This window comes from Pistacia vera, unplaced genomic scaffold, assembly GCF_008641045.1.
Source record: "Pistacia vera cultivar Batoury unplaced genomic scaffold, PisVer_v2 Contig373, whole genome shotgun sequence".
NCBI lineage: Eukaryota > Viridiplantae > Streptophyta > Magnoliopsida > Sapindales > Anacardiaceae > Pistacia > Pistacia vera.
In genome coordinates, this window is record NW_022196194.1 from 694,806 (window position 1) to 717,253 (window position 22,448).

Genomic DNA, 22,448 nt, shown 5'->3' on the forward strand with positions numbered 1-22,448 from the left:
TATTGACTCAATATAATCTTAGAAATTGAGTTTTTGATAGTTGTTTTCCGACATTATAAACAAAAATAGTTATTTGTCACTTAAAATATGCCTAAATAATATAGTTTACTAAATGATATCATTATATATATAAGTCAATACAACATAAATGACTAATTTCTCTCTTATCTATCTTGATAATTATGTAATTGAAGAAATTTAAACTAAAAACAACCTATAAATATGCATACATTAAATTATGGTATTGTCAATTATATCGTAGATTTTCTATTATCTGATACATTTCTTACCTTATGTACCATATATGAGTAATTTATATGAGTAATACTACATATACAAACAAATCGGGAGAACGACATTTCCCACCCAAGGTTGATGAAACCACACTTTTCCACTCGTCAAGTTTCAAATGACACTTCTCACCTGCAAGTTTCAAAATGACACTTTCCCACCCTTTCGTTAGGTCTGTTAGTGTTTTCAGTATATTTGATTGAAAAGACAAAAATACCCTAAATAGTTTATTCTTATTAGTTTATTATAAATTAAAATTAGTTAATTCAAAGTCTTTATCGATTATTTATTAGTCCAAGTATAAAGATACATTTTTTTCTTTATTATTTAATTATTAGGAATATTGATTTTTTATGTTAATTAGTAAAAATGAAAAACATTATAAATAACAGGATGTAATATTGATAACATATAAATAAATATTAAGATTATTTAACTTTAAACAATTTTATAGATTACTCCTAACTTTTAGGTGAGTTAACATTTTTTTTTTTTTTTTTTTTTTGAATTTTAATATTGACTTTTGGCTAATTAAAAAATAATATAAAAAATTATAAAGAAAATATTTAAGGGTATTTTAGTCTTTTCAGTAAAATATTAACGAAAACATAACAGAACCTAACGAAGGGTGGGAAAAGTGTCATTTTGAAACTTGATGGGTGGGAAAGTGTCGTTTCGCCAAACCTTGGGTGGGAACATGTGTTCTCCCAAACAAATCTTACAAATATGTATAAACTGAGGTGGCACAAAATGAATGGACGAAGGAATATGATGAGTTTGACTTTTGTATTAACTTTCCATTCATTTTGTGTTACATCACACAAATTTTTGTAAGATTTATTTGTACATCTAATATTTATTGATTATATATACGTAATAAGGGTTCAAATTTCTAGATTATAAATATATCCTCTATCTTATAGCTGCAAGGGCAGATATATTCTTTCATATCTTGCAAATAGATTGATAATTATATTAGTTTTCCCTGTGTTTTATTTTAAATTTTACTAGTATTATCTATCAAGTACTGTACCTCCATGAGGTTTTCACTGTCATAAACTCCCTCCCACTGTTCCAGAAATTCTCAACTACGTCCCCCCACAGGTTTCCACTTTCCTCAACCACCTCCTCTAGGCATCGTTTTCTACCGGCGTATTCTAACTATAAAGGTGAAAAGTCAATAATGCCCAAAGTGATAAAATCTATTTGGTTGTTATGGTTTTTGTTAACTAAATTTTGATAATGGGTAAATGTTATTTAATTGTACATATTTTAATATTTTTTCCGAGTTTTTACGGATTCATTTGTTAATTAATATTGAGTTTTATCTCAATAATTTAAATAAATTAGATTAGGATATGGATAAGTTTATTTTATTTTATCTTTTACAAATTGATTTATTATAATTAGTGACAATTGGAATAAGGAAAAAGGAGAATTATCAAAGGAAAATATAGTGTCTCTTTTAACGGAGGTCTTGGGTTCTCAAAGTAGCCCTATTTTATCTTGAGTTGTATCTGATTCTACCTAGGGCCAACATTCATGCTGGCGGATCGTGGATTGAACAGGGTGGGGAATTTTTGTCGGCAACAGGGATGATGGGTTTCTGTAGAGGAAGGGAGTGTTTTTCCTTTATATATTTTCTAATTTTTGAGTTTTATTGTATAATGTCAAAAGACCAATATACCCAATCATTTTAATGTCTAGGCGTTAGATAACGGTGTTGAGGGGAGGTGGTTTACAGTTTCTGGAACAGTTGGTGGTAGTTTGGTAATACCTGAAACCTCAGAGGAGGTACTTGATAATAGCCCTGAATTTTAGCTATAAAACAAAGTTAGGTGAGGGAGTGAATAGAATAAAATCCCAAAAAACATCAACAGCTCGTTACCATCTTCAATCATAAGTTTGGTGACCACGTCCTTATTTGATTTTGCTCCATCCCTCAGGACCCTCACCATGTGCTCATCCTGAAAAAATTAATTCCACCATTTAAACTATTCATCAATAAGACAAACTTATATGTACATAATCATAGGTTAATTACAATAAACGCTCACAAAATTAATTAATTAAAGATATATAATTATCTCTGGGTAGTCGAGTGATTCGATAAAGACTCTCGGATGTATTACTCAAGAGGTCTTGAGTTTGAATCCCTTCTCGGTTGTTAATAAGAGTACCCACATGAGCTATTACCTGACTGGTAGTTTCAGGGTCTTGAGAGATTAATTAAGGTACGCGTAAGATAGCCGAAACACCCACAGTTATCAAAAAAAAAAAAAAAAATTATAATCAGTGATGTAAAAGTTAGTTTGTGTGACGGGTTTGTACGTGTAAATAAGTAATGTTTCTCATATTCGATACCGATAAGAAATTATCGTAAATAGACTAAACCAAGAGATTTTTGTTGTAATTACCCTGAATTATTTATATGGATTTTGTCTTATTAAGTAATTAATCTCAACTAACTTTTAATCCGATAATATTTTAATTCTTAAGAAACAAAGCCTCCTTCACATAAATTCATTCATCTTCAAGCCCTTTTAAATATGGTCTTTTCTTCTTCTTACATGATTTTCTGCAAAAACAAGACTCTCAGCGCTGAAGCCTCCAAATGGGAAATGCAACATCTTGTGGACCTTCAATAATCTGCAGCAACAATGGAGTTATAAAGGTCTTAATATTCTCCAACGGAGATTTACAAATCTTCACAAAACCAGTCAAAGCAGTGGAGCTGATGCTGGAGAATCCAGGCCATTTTTTGTGCGACTCTGAGAGTTTAAAAGTTGGGCAAAGAATCGAGGGATTGTCGGCTGATAAAGAGTTGGAAGTTTCCAAATTTTACTTTTTACTCCCCATGGGGCTGCTCTACTCAGTGCTGACTGAGGATGAAATTGCGAGTTTTACAAGTAAGGCTGCCATGGCTTTGAAGCAGAAGCAGGCAAATTATTCGAAACATTTTGGAAAAATATTTCCTGTTGTTCTGATTGAGTTTTGTTTGTTTCCATCATCAGAAGCAAAAACAAAAACATTTGATTGTTTTTCACATGAAATTGTTGCAGCCGATGATCATCCTGTGGAGAGTTTCTCTAAACAGAGATCATGGAAGCCTGCCCTGGATACCATTTTTGAAATTCCAACCAGCTAGGATTTTCATGTGTATAGTTTTGTGATTTTTCCTTTTCCCTTTATTCATCTCGATTGTTTTTTTTTTTTCTTAGGTGTATAAAGGGAGTTATATTTGGTATAAAACTCAAGATTTTTTTATTTTTCTGATTTTATTATGAGTTTATTTATAAAAAAACTTACCGTGAAATCCTATTATTTTATTATTACTCTGATTGATTTGAGAGTTATAGTCTTCAAGAAATATATCATAAATTATTTCATTATTATTTTAATTAACTTGAGCGTTAAAGAGTTTTCAAAAGATAAACTAAAAATGTTGACGATCTTGGAGCATTTCCGATGCAAATAGAGTTAACCTCTTCAACTATTAGCCAAATTTCATTTGGTCCATTTTCAGATAGACAGTTTATTACTAGAAGGAAGGTTATGTTTCAATCGTATTTCACTTCACTATCTTAGAAATTTTGTCCCTAAGCAATCTAAGACTTAAACAACTAGAGTCTAATAGAAGTCTAATATGTATAAACCTAAGAATTAAGCAAAATCAGGAGTAACTCTTTTTTACGACTATCTTACATACAACTGATTAACTGTGAGGTGTTCCATCAACACTCAAAAGATTAACGTATATCATATTAGTTGATTACATATACAACCGTTTACAAGGATTTTTGAAATTTTCAAACTTCAGAGTTTGGACTCATTTGAGATGAAACTTACGTGGTCCAACGGCTTCAAAATTTGACTCATATGGGTCAAGCTTATCACTTATGTAGGCCTAGATTACACAAAAATACATCCAACTTTACATCTAATAGACAACCAAAAAGAGCCCCCACATTGATGAAGCAAAAATGTCCATGTGGATGTGGGGAACTTTGAAGTAAAAGAAAACAACTATAAAAAAGAGGAATGAAAAAAGGAAAAAAAGGGGAGGGGAAACAAGAAGAACAAATCTCCTCTAACTCTTCTTCAAGATTCATATAATAAATCAAATTAATTATAAAAAAACATATCTTCAAGCTAGCAGAATAAAAACACAAAATTAACAAGACAAACATTTGAAATGAAAAACTCGAGATAAAAGTTAGACTTTAAATATTACTTTATAAAATTATTATTCCGAGTTGAAAAATGTTCTTAACTAAGACATTTTGAGCTAACTCTTTTAAAATGTGGGCTCTAGTTATTATTGCTATATAGTTAGGGTAACGTTATTGTTTACTATTATTTATTTATTATTATTATTTTTTTTTTTTTGTAACCAAAGTATCTAGACCAGGTTACTCGCACCTTAACTTATTGTTGGGAGATACTAACACAACAACCCATCGTCATGACTCATGACCATCTTCTTAAATCACGGATGCTCAAATAGGGAATTGAATCTGAGACTGTACGCCTATCTACGAATGGATCGTCTATATATATATATATATATATATTTTACAAATTTAGGTTTTGGGTGAAAGATGTCAATTTCAAAGACTTGATTAGGAGATAATACTAAGTAGGTTACTAGGCACAAATTAAAGCAAAAGGGAGGAATTTATTTAGCTTTAATAGAAATTGTTTGTTGATGGGTCTATGTCAAAGCCAACAATTTTCTCCATTAGTTGGAAAATCTAATCCCACTTTTTGTTCTAATAAAAGCTTCCAACTCAGCTAAATGCCCTTTTTATGATCCATGATTCCTTGACACCTGTTAATATCAACATTAAAAAAAATATTACATTCTTTAAAAGTTTAAAGTTAATTTTAGGCACCCTAGAGTTGATTTTAACATTATAGCATTATTATTTGGGGCAGCCTAGGGATTTGACAAACATTACTGGGCATTTTACATGTTTTAAAGACCATTAAAGGAAAAAAAAAAAAAATATATATATATATATATAATGAATAAATGATCTATTTTATCTTTTCTTTTATGTGATCAAGTGTATGGATCAATTTAATCCTCGAAAGAAATTAGTATAATAATCCGAAATTAGTATAATAATCCACTATCACGATGCTCCACTTATTTTATCTCAATCAAGCAACAAAATGTGTTTGACAAATTTGAATAAATTTTGTACCAAAAATTTTAAACTCCAATCTAGATGAAAATTATACAATTAGTAGTAATAGACTAAGAGATAATTATAATTAGGCCAGAAACTTAATGATCTAACATAAATTGGGATTAAAATTGTAATGGAATTTTTTTTTTTTTAATTACACAAAATAGTGATGAAAATAAAAAAAATAAAAAAAACCAATAGTTATTATCTACAAATTCCGGTAATTGAAACAGGAAATCTACAAAGAATCCCAGACGTTGAAGAAGTTTCATCCGCATCATCATTAGCCGCCGGCGGCAAAACCCTCCCATCTGCGAACAGAACCCTCCCATTATTACCATTACGCCCTCCGCTTTCACTAGCCACCACACTCTCTAGTTCCGCCGCCGCGCTGTAAAACGCAGTGTCACCGAATCTCCTCTCCACCTCCAGAAACTCACCAAGTGACGCGGGCTTGGCGTCGCCGTCTCCGCAAAGCCGCCACCACCTTCTCCGAGCCACCGCGGAGGCAGAAATATTCGTCAAAGCCCGCTTCTTCTTCCTTGCCGCAACCGCCGGAACGGTAGCAACGGCGGCATTCACATGGATGTCACGGTGCTGCGACGGCGCTCGAAATGTTATCGCCGGAAAAGTTACTCCCATCAATGTGCCTAACGTCGTGCTCCTGTCGTGAAAAAATGAACCTGTAGACTGAATACCTAAATTAGTTTATTCTTAATTATTATAAATTAAAATTGTAATTCAAAGTCTTTATTCGATTATTTATTAGTCCAAGTATAAAGATACATTTTTTTCTTTATTTATTTAATTAATTAGGAATATTGATTTTTTTTGTTAATTAGTAAAAATGAAAAACATTATAAATAACAGTGATGTAATATGTGAACATTATAAATAAATATTAAGATTATTTAACTTAAACAATTTTATGCATTACTCCTAACTTTTTAGGTGAGGTAACTATTTTTTTTTTTTTTTTTTTTGAATTTTTAATAGTTGACTTTTGGCTAATTAAAAAATAATAAAAAATTATAAGTAAAATATTTAAGGGTATTTTAGTTTTCAGTAAAATATTAACGAAACATAACAGAACCTAACGAAGGGTGGAAAAGTGTCATTTTGAAACTTGAGGGTGGGAAAGTGTCGTTTCGCCAAACCTTGGGTGGGAACATGTCGTTCTCCCAAACAAATCTTACAAAATATGTATAAACTGAGGTGGCAAAAAATGAATGGACGAAGGAATATGATGAGTTTGACTTTTTGTATTAACTCTTCCATTCATTTTGTGTTACATCACACAAATTTTTGTAAGATTTATTTGTACATCTAATATTATTGATTATATAACGAATAAGGGTTCAAATTTCTAGATATATAATATATTCCTTCAATCTTATAGCTGCAATGGGCAGATATATTCTTTCATATCTTGCAAATAGATTGATAAAATTATATTTCTCCCTGTGTTTTATTTTAAATTTTACTAGGATTATCTATCAAGTACCTGTACCTCCATGAGGTTTTCACTGTCATAAACTCCCTCCCACTGTTCCAGAAATTCTCAACTACGTCCCCCACAGGTTTCCACTTTCCTCACCCACCTCCTAGGCATCGTTTTACCGGCGTATTCTAATAAAGGTGAAAAGTCAATAATGCCCAAAGTGATAAAATCTATTTGGTTGTTATGGTTTTGTTAACTAAATTTTGATATGGGTAAATGTTATTTAAATTGTACATATTTTAATATTTTTCCGAGTTTTCTTACGGATTCATTTGTTAATTAATATTGAGTTTATCTCAATAATTTAAAAATTAGATTAGGATATGGATAAGTTTATTTTATTTTTATCTTTTACAAATTGTATTTATTATAATAGTGACAATTGAATAAAGGAAAAAGGAGAATTATCAGGAAAATATAGTGTCTCTTTTAACGGAGGTCTTGGGTTCCCTCAAAGTACCCTATTTTATCTTGAGTTAGTATCTGATTCACCTAGGGAATACATTCATGCTGGCGATCGTGGATTGAACAGGGTGGGGAATTTTCGGCAACAGGGATGATGGGTTTCTGTAGAGGAGGATTGTTTTTCCTTTATATATTTTCTAATTTTTGGTTTTATTGTATAATGTCAAAAGACCAATTACCCATCATTTTAAGTCTAGGCGTTAGAGTAACGGTGTGAGGGGAGGTGGTTTACAGTTTCTGGAACAGTTGGTGGTAGTTTGGCAATACCTGAAAACTCAGAGGAGGTACTTGATAATAGCCCGAATTTTAGCTATAAAAAAAGGTTGGTGACCATGTCCTTATTAGATTTTGCTCCATCCTCACCATGTGCTCATCCCTGAAAAAATTAATTCCACCATTTAAACTATTCATCAATAAGAAAACTTATATGAAATAATATAGGTTAATTACAATAACGCTCACAAAATTAATTAATTAAAGATACATAATTATCTCGGGTAGTCGAGTGATTCGATAAGACTCTTGGATGTTTACTCAAGAGGTCTTGAGTTTGAATCTCTTCTTGTTGTTAATAGAGTACCCCCATGAGCTATTACCTGACTGGTAGTTTCAGGGTCTGAGAGATTAATTGAGTGGTCGTAAGTAGCCGAAACACCCCCGGTTATCAAAAAAAAAAAAAAAATTATAATCGTGATGTAAAGTTAGTTTGTGTGACGGGTTTGTACGTGTAAATAAGTAGTTCTCATATCGATACCGATAAGAAATTATCGTAAATAGACTAAACCAAGAGATTTTGTGTGTAATTACCCTGAATTATTATATGGTTTTGTCTTATTAAGATTAATCTCAACTAACTTTTAATCCGATAATATTTTAATTCTTAAGAAACAAAGCCTCCTTCACATAAATTCATTCATCTTCAAGCCCTTTAAATATGGTCTTTTCTTCTTCTTACATGATTTTCTGCAAAAACAAGACTCTCAGTCTGAAGCCTCCAAATGGGAAATGCAACATCTTGTGGACCTTCAATAATCTGCAGCAACAATGGAGTTATAAAGGTCTTAATATTCTCCAAGGAGTTTACAAATCTTCACAAAACCAGTCAAAGCAGTGGAGCTGATGCTGGAGAATCCAGGCCATTTTTATGCGACTCTGAGAGTTAAAAGTTGGGCAAAGAATCGAGGGATTGTCGGCTGATAAAGAGTTGGAAGTTTCCAAATTTTACTTTTTACTCCCCATGGGGTGCTCTACTCAGTGTGACTGAGGATGAAATTGCGAGTTTTACAAGTAAGGCTGCCATGGCTTTGAAGCAGAAGCAGGCAAATTATTCGAAACATTTGGAAAATATTTCCTGTTGTTCTGAGTGAGTTTTGTTTGTTTCCATCATCAGAAGCAAAAACAAAAACATTTGATTGTTCACATGAAATTGTTGCAGCCGATGATCACCTGTGGAGAGGTTTCAAAACAGAGATCATGGAAGCCTGCCCTGGATACCATTTTTGAAATTCCAACCAGCTGGATTGTTCTCTGTTTTTTTTTTTCTTAGGTGTATAAAGGGAGTTATATTTGGTATAAAAATCAAGATTTTTTTTATTTTTCTGATTTATTATGATTTATTTATAAAAAACTTACCGTGAAATCCTATTTTATTACTCTGATTGATTTGAGAGTTATATATCAATTATCATTGAATTTCATCTAATCCTTAATTAGGTTGGATTGCATATAATACAATTTATCTAACAATGTTGTTCTTGGATTCAATTCTATTGAACCATATGTGGTAAAATTTCTATCTTTTCTCGACCCCATTTGATATTTTGTCATCTTTTTTATGATTGGATGAAAATTCTGATTCTGGGTGCATTTTTAGATTGTTTATGGATTGTAAACCCCTTGACAATTTTTTTCATTATGCGATTTTTCCATCCAAGGGTGCGGTTTTAACTATGCCAAAGTTTTGGGGATGTCCATAAAATTTGGAGATTTGTTCATGTTGGTAATTGTAAGGAAAAAGTTATAATATATATGCACTTTGTTTTCGTGAGATGAATAAGCAATTTTGGCTCTTGAGATTTTATAGATTTTTTTTAATTTTTAATTTTTTTGGGAGTTCAAGTTCTTGTTTCATCTGCATTCTGCCTATGATGAATTATGGTGTTATCAGAATGGTGCAGCACCTTTTTTTGTTTAATGATTCATATGCAACCCAAACCACCAATTTCATCATTCAACCGGTTGTTTGGAGCTCTTGCTAAGAAGAAGTTTTATAAAGACGTCATTTTGCATTACAAGCGAGTGGGTTCAATGGGGTTGTTACCAGATCTTTTTACTTTGAATATTTTGATTAATTGCTTTTGTAATGCAGGTCAAGTTTGTGATGGTTTTGTTGTTTTTGGGAGGATTTTGAGGTGGGGTTTTAACCCAGATGCTGTGACTTTTACTTCTTTGATTAAAGGTTTGCTTTTGGAGAATATGGATACGGAGGCTACGAGGTTGTGCAAGAAAATGGCTATGTTTGGGCTAAGGCTTGACGTGATTACGTATGTGACTTTCATTCAAGGATTTTGTCGCACAAGCAACACGAGCGGTGCGCTTTGATTGTTTGAGGAAATGGTTGCTGGTGGTGTTAATTGTAAACCTAGTATTGTTTGTTATGATAGTATTATCCATGGTCTTTGTAGAGATGGGTTGGTAGATAAGGCGAAATAATTTTTTTTGGAAATGAAAAGTAGAGGAATTAAGCCAAATGTGGTTGTTTGTAACTCTCTAATTTACGGATGGTGTTTTGTGGGAAATTTGGAGGAGGCTAAAGGCTTGTTTAGTGAGATGGCGGATCAAGGTTTGCAGCCTGATTTACTGACATATAACACAATGATAAGTGGGTTTTGCAAGTAGAGGAAGCCAACTGGTTGTTGGAATTGATGAGAGCAATTTTTACAAACTAAATTTATTGAGTTTTCTTTGTCATAAACTGATGATGAAAAACTGTATTATGTTCTATTGAGAGCCTATAATTGAGTAAAGATTAAATATATACTATAGTATTAATGTTATTTAATAAGGAATACCTGAAATATAACCACAAGCTCACACTGTATTACTGAATCGATAATGTTATTGACTCAATATAATCTTAGAAATTGAGTTTTCGATAGTTGTTTCTCATGACATTATAAACAAAATATAGTTATTTGTTCACTTAAAATATGCCTAAATAATATAGTTTTACTAAATGATACTTCATTATATATATAAGTCAATACATACATAAATGACTAATTTTCTCTCTTATCTATCTTGATAATTCATGTAATTGAAGAAATTTAAACTAAAAACAACCTATATAATATGCATACATTAACTTATGGTATTGTCAATTATATCGTAGACTTTTTCTATTATCCTGATACATATTCTTACCTTATGTACCATATATGAGTAATTTTATATGAGTAATACTACATATACAAACAAATCGGGAGAACGACATTTTCCCACCCAAGGTTTGATGAAACCACACTTTTCCACTCGTCAAGTTTCAAAATGACACTTTCTCACCTGCCAAGTTTCAAAATGACACTTTCCCACCCTTTCGTTAGGTTCTGTTAGTGTTTTCAGTTAATATTTGATTGAAAAGACAAAAATACCCTAAATAGTTTTTCTTATTAGTTTATTATAAATTAAAATTAGTTAATTCAAAGTCTTTATCGATATTTATTAGTCCAAGTATAAAGTACATTTTTTTCTTTATTATTTAATTATTAGAATATTGATTTTTATGTTAATTAGTAAAAATGAAAAACATTATAAATAACAGGATGTAATATTGATAACATATAAATAAATATTAAGATTATTTAACTTTAAACAATTTATAGATTACTCCTAACTTTTTAGGTGAGTTAACATTTTTTTTTTTTTTTTTTTTTTTGAATTTTAATATTGATTTTGGCTAATTAAAAATATATAAAAAATTATAAAGAAAATATTTAAGGGTTTTTAGTCTTTTCAGTAAAATATTAACGAAAACATAACAGAACCTAACGAAGGGTGGGAAAGTGTCATTTTGAAACTTGATGGTGGGAAAGTGTCGTTTCGCCAAACCTTGGGTGGGAACATGTGTTCTCCCAAACAAATCTTACAAATATGTATAAACTGAGGTGGCACAAAATGAATGGACGAAGGAATATGATGAGTTTGACTTTTGTATTAACTTTCCATTCATTTTGTGTTACATCACACAAATTTTTGTAAGATTTATTTGTACATCTAATATTATTGATTATATATACGTAATAAGGGTTCAAATTTCTAGATTATAAATATATCCTCATATCTTATAGCTGCAATGGGCAGATATATTCTTTCATATCTTGCAAATAGATTGATAATTATATTAGTTTTCCCTGTGTTTTATTTTAAATTTTACTAGTATTATCTATCAAGTACTGTACCTCCATGAGGTTTTCACCTGTCATAAACTCCCTCCCACTGTTCCAGAAATTCTCAACTACGTCCCCCCACAGGTTTCCACTTTCCTCAACCACCTCCTCTAGGCACGTTTTCTACCGGCGTATTCTAACTATAAAGGTGAAAAGTCAATAATGCCCAAAGTGATAAAATCTATTTGGTTGTTATGGTTTTTGTTAACTAAATTTTGATAATGGGTAAATGTTATTTAATTGTACATATTTTAATATTTTTTCCGAGTTTTTACGGATTCATTTGTTAATTAATATTGAGTTTTATCTCAATAATTTAAATAAATTAGATTAGGATATGGATAAGTTTATTTTATTTTATCTTTTACAAATTGGATTTATTATAATTAGTGACAATTGGAATAAGGAAAAAGGAGAATTATCAAAGGAAATATAGTCTCTTTTAACGGAGGTCTTGGGTTCTCAAAGTACCCTATTTTATCTTGAGTTGTATCTGATTCTACTAGGGCCATTACATTCATGCTGGCGGATGTGGATTGAACAGGGTGGGGAATTTTTCGGCAACAGGGATGATGGGTTTCTGTAGAGGAAGGATTGTTTTCCTATATATTTCTAATTTTGAGTTTATTGTATAATGTCAAAAGACCAATATACCCAATCATTTTAATGTTAGGCGTTAGATAACGGTGTTGAGGGAGGTGGTTTACAGTTTTGGAAACGTTGGTGGTAGTTTGGAATACATGAAACCTCAGAGGAGGTACTTGATAATAGCCCTAATTTTAGCTATAAAAAAAGGGTTGGTGACCATGTCCTTATTAGATTTTGCTCCATCCCTCACCATGTGTCATCCTGAAAAAATTAATTCCACCATTTAAACTATTCATCAATAGACAAACTTATATGTACATAATCATAGGTTAATTACAATAAACGCCACAAAATTAATTAATTAAAGATAAATAATTATCTCTGGGTAGTCGAGTGATTCGATAAAGACTCTTGATGTATTACTCAAGAGGTCTGAGTTTGAATCTCTTCTCGTTGTTAATAAGAGTACCACATGAGCTATTACCTGAGGTAGTTTCAGGGTCTGAGAGATTAATTAGGTCGTGTAAGTAGCCGAAACACCCCCGTTATCAAAAAAAAAAAAAAAATTATAATCGTGATGTAAAATAGTTTTGTGTGACGGGTTTGTACGTGTAAATAAGTAATGTTTTCATATTCGATACCGATAAGAAATTATCAAATAGACTAAACCAAGAGATTTTTGTGTAATTACCCTGATTATTATATGGATTTGTCTTATAAGTAATTAATCTCAACTAACTTTTAACATAATATTTTAATTCTTAAGAAACAAAGCCTCTTCACATAAATTCATTCATCTTCAAGCCCTTTTAAATATGGTCTTTCTTCTCTTACATGATTTTCTGCAAAAACAAGACTCTCAGCCTGAAGCCTCCAAATGGGAAATGCAACATCTTGTGGACCTTCAATAATCTGCAGCAACAATGGAGGTATAATAAGTATTCTCCAAGGAGATTTACAAATCTTCACAAAACCAGTCAAAGCAGTGGAGCTGATGCTGGAGAATCCAGGCCATTTTTTTGCGACTCTAGAGTTAAAAGGGGCAAAGAATCGAGGGATTGTCGGCTGATGAAAGAGTTGGAAGTTTCCAAATTTTCTTTACTCCCCATGGGGCTCTCTACTCAGTGCTGACTGAGGATGAAATTGCGAGTTTACAAGTAAGGCTGCCATGGCTTTGAAGCAGAAGCAGGCAAATTATTCGAAACATTTTGGAAAAATATTTCCTGTTGTTCTGAGTGAGTTTTGTTTGTTCCATCATCAGAAGCAAAAACAAAAACATTTGATTGTTTTCACATGAAATGTTTGCAGCCGATGATCACTGTGGAGAGGTCTCAAAAACGAGATCATGGAAGCTGCCCTGGATACATTTTTGAAATTCCAACCAGCTAGATTTTCATTGTTTTTTTTTTTTCTTAGGTGGATAAAGGGAGTTATATTGGTAAAAATCAAGATTTTTTTTTCTGATTTTATATGAGTTTATTTATAAAAGAATTACCGTGAAATCTATTATTTTATTAACTCTGATTGTTTGAGAGAGTTAGATCATAAATTATTTCATTATTATTTTAATTACTTGAACATAAGAGTTTCAAAAGTAAACTAAAAATTTGAGATCTTGCGATTTCCGATGCAAATAGAGTTACCTCTTCAACTATTAGCCAAATATTTGGTCCATTTTCACATAGACAGTTTATACTAGAAGGAAGGTTATGTTTCAATCGTATTTCACTTCACTATCTTAAAATTTTGTCCCTAAACAATCTAAGCATTAAACACTAGAGTCTAATAGAAGTCTAATATGTATAAACCTAAGAATTTTCAAAATCAGGAGTAACTCTTCTTACGACTATCTACATACAACTAATTAACTTGAGGTGTTCCATAACACTAAAGATATTCATATTAGTTGTTACATATACAACCGTTTACAAGAATTTTCGAAATTTTCAAACTTCAGAGTTTGGACTCATTTGAGATGAAACTTACGTGGTCCAACGGCTCAAAATTTGACTCATATGGTCAAGCTTATCACTTATGTAGGCCTAGATTACACAAAAATACATCCCACTTACATCTAATATGACAACAAAAAGAGCCCCCACATGGATGAAGAAAAATGTCCATGTTGGGGGAACTTGAAGTAGAAAGAAAACAACTATAAAAAAGAGGAATGAAAAAGGAAAAAAAGGGGAGGGGAAACAAGAAGAACAAATCTCCTCACTCTTCTTCAAGATTCATAAATAAATCAAAATAATTATAAAAAACAATCTTCAGCTAGCAGAATAAAAACACAAAATAACAAGACAACATTTGAAATGAAAAACTTGAGATAAAATGACTTTAAATATTACTTTATAATATATATTCCAGTTAAAAATGTTCTTAATAAGAATTTTGAGCTAACTCTTTTAAAAGTGGGCTCAATACTCTTTAAATTAGTTAGTTATTATTGCTATAATGGGTAACGTTATTGTTTCTATTGTTTTTTTTTTTTTTTTTTTTTTTTTTGTAACCAAAGTATCTAGACCAGTTATCGCACCTACTTATTGGGAGAGACTAAAACAGCAAACCCTCGACATGATATCTTCTTAAATCGGATACTCAAATAGGGAAGTTATATTGAGACCATAAATATATAATATATCAAATTTAGGTTTGGGTGAAAGATGTCAATTTCAAAGACTGATTAGGAGATAATACTAAGTAGGTTACTAGACACAAATTAAAGCAAAAGGGAGGAATTTATTTAGGTTTAATAGAATTGTTTGTTGTTGGGTCATGTCAAAGCAACAATTTCTCCATTAGTTGGAAATCTAATCCCACTTTTTGTTCTAATAAAGCTTCCAACTCAGCTAAATGCCCTTTTTATGATCCATGATTCCTTGACACTGTTAATATCAACATTAAAAAAATATACATTCTTTAAAGTAAAGTTAATTTAGGCACCCTAGAGTTGATTTTAACATTATAGCATTATTATTTGGGGGGCCTAGGGATTTGACAAACAATAGGGCATTTTACATGTTTTAAAGACCATTAAAGGAAAAAAAAAAAAATATATAATATATATTAAATGAATAAATGATCTATTTTATCTTTCTTTTAGTGATCAAGTGTATGGATCAATTTAATCCTCGAAAGAAAATTAGTATAATAATCCGAAATTAGTATATAATCACTATACGATGCTATTATTTTATCTCAATCAAGCAACAAAATGTGTTGACAAATTTGAATAAATTTTGTACCAAAAATTTTAAACTCCAATTGATGAAAATTATACAATGTAGTAAATAGACTAAGAGATAATTATAATTAGGCCAGAAACTTAATGATCTAACATAAATTGGGATTTAAATTGTAATGGAATTTTTTTTTTTAATTCACAAAATGTGATGAAAATAAAAAAAAAAAAAAACCAATAGTTATTATCTACAAATTCCGGTAATTGAAACAGGAAATCTACAAAGAATCCCAGACGTTGAAGAAGTTTCATCACGTCATCATTAGGTGCCGGCGGCAAAACCCTCCCATCTGCGAACAGAAACCCTCCCTTATTACCATTACGCCCTCCGCTTTCACTAGCCACCACACTCCTAGTTCCGCCGCCGCGCTGTAAAACGCAGTGTCACCGAATCTCCTCTCCACCTCCAGAAACTCACAAGTGACGCGGGCTTGGCGTCGCCGTCTCCGCAAAGCCGCCACCACCTTCTCCGAGCCACGCGGGAGGCAGAAATATTCGTCAAAGCCCGCTTCTTCTTCCTTGCCGCAACCGCCGAACGGTAGCAACGGCGGCATTCACTGGAGTCCGGTGCTGCGACGGCGCTCGAAATGTTATCGCCGGAAAAGTATATCCCATCAATGTGCCTAACGTCGTGCTCCTGTCGTGAAAAAATGAACCGTAGACTGAAAAAATAAAAACAAAAATTAAAATTTCAAAAGTAAATGAAAATGTTTTAAAAAGATTAAGAGAGTGATGACCTCGGTGTCGAGATCGGAGGAGGAGACGAGGAGAGGAGATGGTGGGAGGCGGTGGGAGGGAGCAAATCGGTGGCGGGATCTAGCATTTTTTTTTTTTTTCTGTTTTGTTTTTGTGTTTTTTGAAAGAGGAAGGAGATGAATGGGTTTTGGTTTTTGTGGTTAAACAGAAGGAATTAAGGTGTGTTGTCATGATTGTTGTTTGTGTTTGAACAATCAAAAAAACACTTTTTTTTTTTTTCAAAAGTGCTTCCCTGTTGAGTATCTTTTTCTTGCTTAATTATTTTTATTTATTTACCTTCACTTGCATATTTGATTTGAAATTACAAATTCAACATTTAAATTAAATTAATTATTAATAATTATAATCACAAAATGACCATTTCTTTCTTTTTAAACAATGTGTTGGATAAAGGTGTGGATCAATTTACGCGCACATGATTAACAATCAGAAAGATATAAAATGACCCTTATATGTTGAGTCATTTATTTTATTTATTTATGTTTAAATTTCACCCACCAAGCTTATTATAAGAGTCCAATATAAAATAGCCAAAAATTGTATATATTGCAAGTAGTTTACATGTATATAATGAGAATATTGGTACATAAGGACTAAGGCATCATCAAAAATAAATATGCTTTTTTGCACTATAATATCATCATTTTAAAATTATTTAAAATAAAATATATTTTTACATCGAGGATAAATCACAATATAACTTATAACCATTGTTTTAAAACCGGATCGGAGGGCAACTGTTTTGCTGCGGGTCACAAGTCAACCAGTCCAACGGTTCGACCGATACGTCAGCAACAATTTTATTTTAAAAAAATTATATATAATCCCTTAAATTTTAATATATTACAAAAATTGCCCAAAAGTTAATTAGTCCCTAAAATTTTTATTTATTTCAAAAATGCACCAAAAAATTATCACTTAATCCCTAAACTTTTGACATATCTTCAAAAAAACCCCTATAAAATTCCATTAACCCTTATAATTTAAAATATTACAAAACCCCCTAGACCTGAACGAACCAGAGAAGCTGCCGGGTCCCGGTCCATCTGGTTCGGTCCGATTTTTAAAACAGAGCCTAAACATAACATATCATGTTATTTATATATTTTTACTAAAAATCTTCCCTACAAAGATACTCGACGATGTAGACACTTGGCGAATGTATTTTCACTCGCATTAACATGACACTCATGATTGGATGGTTGTACTTGTGCCAACATTCCACCTAGGAAGAAGATTTCTCTATTCTTAGTTTGAGTTGATAACATAACTCTTGAGTTTTGGGCTGATGACAAAAACCACCCTAAACTTATGAAATAACAAAAACATTAGTGAATAACTTCCATTGCACCAGTCAGGTTAAAACCCTATGAAATGGTTGCTTATAAACACATGCTTACAACCATGCCAGTACAAACATTCAGTGAAAAAGACAAAAAAAAAAAAAAAAAAAATGATTTACCAATATATTTCTCTTTCTATAGACCAAAAGACAATGTACATTATCAAGATCAAGACCAAAATCACAAGTTCCTGTAGTTGTAAGATCTTGAAAGATTACACACCTAGCCTGAATGTAACCACAATGAATCGATCTACATGGACGACAAATGGCGTAGGTAGTCTTCCCACATATCAGATGCAACGCAGTCCCGAAACTGTGATGCAAGTTCTAGTTCTTCGGTTTGGAAACCGATATCCAGAGCCTGCATGTCAACATGGGTCATTGGCTGTTCCGCCTCTAATGGTGGCAACGACTCTTCCATTTGCATTACAGTGTCTTGTTCATACATTCTGAAAAGCCAGTCATCAGGCTTCTCCCTGCGGATGTAATTGTGTAATGCACAGGCTGCGACTACCAACTTCACCTGTGTTTGTAATGGATATGGTGGAGCCGACATCAAAATTGGAAAACGCTCCTTTAAGGCCCCAAAAATACGATCAGTGGCATTTCTTAAAATTGAATGCCGTTCATTAAATAGCTCCTTCGCATCTTGTGGATGATAACCACTAGGAAATTGATTCGAGTGATAAGGGACACCTTGATATGGGGCAATGAAACCTGGCATATTTGCGTACTTGTTATCCACGAGGTAATACTTTCCTGCATCATCAAAAATTATTATCCAACAAGAACTTAAAAAGGTGAAAAATCAAACACATATTAAGTTGATTCCAGTTTCTTATAAACATTAAATGATGGCACGTATCTTAATTTTACCCTAGATCTTCTCAATTCCACGTTTATATTCAAGTGATTTTTCCAAACAACTTTTTAGCAATTCATAATGTAACAATGCATTGATACCTTCAGGGACCTGCAATTTGTTACGCCTTGTGAGCGCTGAGTTTAGAACTCGCAAATCTGATGCTGAACCTTCCCAACCAGCTAGAACATAATGGAACTTCAGATCAAGTGAACAAGCTGCCAGAACATTTTGTGAAAGTAAGCCATTCTTGTTACGGAAAGGTCCTTGCTCATCTACACCTACCATCACTGGAATGTGTATACCATCAACTGCTCCAACACAATCCTAGCAGAAAATTATAAATGTTTAAAAACATGGTGAGACCCAATTCACCTAACTAGAGATGAGTTTTCGCTTAACACCAAAGAGACACTGATCAAACTTGATAAGTGTTGTACTACAGGAATACCTTAAAATACGGATGAAATCTAGGATCCTCTAAGATTTCTGGTGGAACATCGGACCCTGGAGGCTGAAAAAAATCTAATGAGATTGCCATAATTGCATTCAAAACATTGTTGAAATGACGACTAATCGTTTCTCCAGAATATCGAAATAACTCTTGAACAGCACGAGTCCGAAGATTATGACCAATAATGAACATAAATATAGCTAACTGCTCTTCAATCTTGATTCGATTTGTGTGACGCAGTAAGCCTTTGGATTGCAGGATATCACACAACTTGTAAAATACCTGCTTATCCATGCGAAAATTTTCTAAACAACGTTCACTTTGACCATTTAGTACCTCATCTACAAATTTTGTACCATTGGATGTGAAATGATGACTCAATTCTTTGGGTACATAATTCCCATAGACTCCATCCTTCTCATCCTCAGAGCTCTCCATGACAAAGCTAACCTATGCATTCAACAATAAATAAATCTTATATCATTTGTCAAAAAAACAATCACAATTGTTTGTTGGAAATGTGGATAAACTAAGCATGCACAGATAAAAACCTAAAACCATAGCTATAGAAACAGAATACAAGAATGCAAATGTATGTAAATATGTAACCCACCCAAGGGTTACACAAGAAGCAAAATCTGGCAAATAGAATATGCCTGATAGCTTGAAAAGCAACATGGAAACTGGAAAGAGGAGGATGTCTCAATTAAATTATATGTTCCCATGTCATTCAATGGCATTTGCCAGCTTCATAAGTTGAACAGCAACATTTACAGGCCAACAACTAAAAACCAAAAGAAGAATAGCCGTCTTACCTATCGCCATTGTTTGGTATTAGTCAACAAAACCATCTTTTAAATACGTCTAAGCAATAAGAAATCCAGAAGGATCCTAACAAGATCATACTTCCACGAGAAACAAACTTCAAAAATTGTTGCCCAAACCAACATAACAATGGTTAAAAAAGTAGAAACTATGAAAAACATTATGACAAAATGAACAAGTTATGAGGGCCAAAAGGGGAGAATTGATCATATTTTCCAACAAAAACACTCAAAAGATGTCACCCCAATTAGAAGATTACGATAATCAAAAGCAACAAGTAGGACTCTGAATGGCATTTGACAAATGAAAAAAGTTACCAGTAATGATATAGGCATTATGCATTAGTTGCCAACAAAACTAGCTCAATACGAAATTATAAACAAAACAAACACTGATTCACGCACAGAAATCTTGGACAAAATCCAAATTTTAAGGCAAATATGAGGGGACAAAAAAAGAAGGAAGGGGGCTTAAGAGAAACTCAAATGTAGTAGTTCTATCATAACAAGTATATTTACCCACTCACGCTGTTTTACATTAGTCTCTCCTAAAAAAAAGGTCCTGAAAAAAATAATAATGGGGCCTGATAATATACTAACCATTTGTTTGCATCCCTAGAAAATATTGATCAGACTCTATGCTCATGTCTAAGATACCTTAATATCATCATTGAAGTCTTATACAACACAAAACAACTGCAGGTGTTAATGTGTATGCACCTTGTGAGCAGGGGAGATAGAGAGGGAAAGAAATTTACCTTCTCAATACGCTAAGATAATTTGAAAAGAGAGTTCAGTGGTATCATTTGACAATAAACAAAAATGCCCTTTAGTTGTCCTTGATTCACACACTAAACTGCAATATTAAAAGATTGGTTTTCAACAGTTTAGTAAATACACTCATTACATCAATGAACTTCAATTCTAAGTCTAAAATAAATAAAGACAGCATTCAACCATGTTGAGTGACTCATTAGACTCACATAAAAAAAAACCTGAAAAATCTCAACAAAAGCCTGCCAAAATTTTTAGCAATGAAACAAAGTTACAATAATTTGAATGTCACTGAAGCATTACAGTATCTTACACATAAACAGATTCACCACATGCAATCACATTTCTCATTATATAACCAAGAAGAGAGTCCAAAAACCTTAACATATTCAACAAACTGACTCATCAAACTCACATAAAACAACCCGAGAAAAAGCACGTTTCTACATTCTATACATAAATTTGCCAAATAAAATTTGAATGCCAATGGAGAATTACAAATATTACAAATAAAATATTATAAACACAAAATGATAAAATTGTAAAAACAAACCCACTTGCGAACTCAATCTACCATGTTGAGAGAGTCATTAAACTGACATAAGACACTATGAAAAAACACACTAACTGCAACTGAAAAATTCTAACGGATTAAGCATACCTAGAGCTGTTGCTTCACTATTGAAACGGCGACGTATTTCATTGAAAAAGGACCATTGAAATTAGGGTTGTCTGATCAGAAAATGGGGAAAGAGTGGAGAAGAGTAACGTTCTCTTTAACGATGAACTGAGATTTTCAACACGCGTTGATCAGAGTCTGGAGGGTTTTGTTTTGGTTTATTCATCAGCTCTGTTTCTATCTCTCTCTCTCTGTTAATGCAACTTAATGTCAAAGAGTTGGGGATCTCCTTTCAAATAGGCCCATTAGAAAAAGGAAAAGCCCATTCTGACCCTTCAACGGCCCATTTATTTTGTGATCCAAAAATATTTTCCAAAACAAATATCATTAAAAAACTGTTTTTTGATTAGAAGTTACATAAAACTAAGAAAATAAGGTGACGTTCAAAAGTAAATTTTTGACATTTTTGTTTTCAAAAATAAAAATCGAGAATAAAAATAATAAATTTGATTTTGTATTTTCAAATTTTGAAAATGCATTTATTATCATTTTCTAAAAATAGTATTTGAAAATGAAAACAGTAAAATGCGTTTGTTATTGCTTTTTTATGATCGATGTGAGACACTGTAGTTTAGTAAAAAATGAACACATAGGAAACAATTCTTTTTTTTTTTTTTTATGTGTTTTCAATTTTTAGTTATTTATAAGATTTTCTATTTTTCATGTTTTCTGTTATATCTTAATATGTTTAATATCTTAAACGATGTTCCAAAAAACATTCAAAAACAATTTCTAAGTTAAAAGTTGTAGATGACTAAAAAAACGACATATTTTTATCATTTTTTTTTTAGTTTTACGTTAGTTTCTTATTGTATTTAAAAATTGTTTTGCAACTCATTTTAACTAAATATATTTTCTGATGATTTCATGTATTTCTTGTTTTCGATAATGAGAAACTGTATATATATATCTAATATGACTTAGATTTTTATGTACACAAATTATTTCTGTTTTATAAAATTAAATTACAAAAAGAATAATTAAAATTTACGAATTTCATCATTTACATTTTGTTATACTCATAA

General features: G+C 31.9%; 3 protein-coding genes and 1 pseudogene across 4 annotated transcripts; 1 reads left to right on the plus strand and 3 right to left on the minus strand.

Annotated features, from left to right (window-relative positions):
* Positions 1–2,846: 2,846 nt before the first annotated feature.
* On the plus strand, positions 2,847–3,499 carry LOC116140477. Its single transcript, XM_031426104.1, has one exon. The coding sequence runs from the start codon at positions 2,906–2,908 to the stop codon at positions 3,437–3,439; it is 534 nt and encodes a 177-aa protein (XP_031281964.1). The 5' UTR covers positions 2,847–2,905; the 3' UTR covers positions 3,440–3,499.
* Positions 3,500–5,690: 2,191 nt separating this feature from the next.
* LOC116140528 (uncharacterized protein At3g17950-like) lies at positions 5,691–6,128 on the minus strand. The gene has a single exon (XM_031426153.1). The coding sequence runs from the start codon at positions 6,126–6,128 to the stop codon at positions 5,691–5,693; it is 438 nt and encodes a 145-aa protein (XP_031282013.1).
* Positions 6,129–15,885: 9,757 nt separating this feature from the next.
* On the minus strand, positions 15,886–16,596 carry LOC116140476 (annotated as a pseudogene).
* Positions 16,597–17,815: 1,219 nt separating this feature from the next.
* On the minus strand, positions 17,816–21,610 carry LOC116140474. Of its 2 annotated transcripts, XM_031426101.1 has the most exons (5): positions 21,406–21,610; positions 20,729–20,826; positions 19,144–19,596; positions 18,794–19,019; positions 17,816–18,589 (listed from the first exon to the last, which is right to left on the minus strand). In XM_031426101.1, the coding sequence occupies exons 3-5, from the start codon at positions 19,582–19,584 to the stop codon at positions 18,081–18,083; spliced, it is 1,176 nt and encodes a 391-aa protein (XP_031281961.1). In that variant the 5' UTR covers positions 19,585–19,596; positions 20,729–20,826; positions 21,406–21,610; the 3' UTR covers positions 17,816–18,080. The 2 variants fall into 2 exon arrangements, with proteins under 2 accessions (XP_031281961.1, XP_031281962.1); XM_031426102.1 differs by lacking the exon at positions 20,729–20,826.
* Positions 21,611–22,448: the final 838 nt, after the last annotated feature.

Bases quoted from the DNA above. Each gene is read 5' to 3' on its own strand.
- LOC116140474 (XM_031426102.1), bottom strand. From the start codon at position 19,584: ATGGAGAGCTCTGAGGATGAGAAGGATGGAGTCTATGGGAATTATGTA. The intron at 19,020-19,143 runs GTATTCCTGTAG...ATTTTCTGCTAG, and splicing joins GATTTCATCCGTATTTTAAG to GATTGTGTTGGAGCAGTTGA. The intron at 18,590-18,793 runs GTATCAATGCAT...TTGATGATGCAG, and splicing joins CAAATTGCAGGTCCCTGAAG to GAAAGTATTACCTCGTGGAT.
- LOC116140477 (XM_031426104.1), top strand. From the start codon at position 2,906: ATGGGAAATGCAACATCTTGTGGACCTTCAATAATCTGCAGCAACAAT.
- LOC116140528 (XM_031426153.1), bottom strand. From the start codon at position 6,128: ATGGGAGTAACTTTTCCGGCGATAACATTTCGAGCGCCGTCGCAGCAC.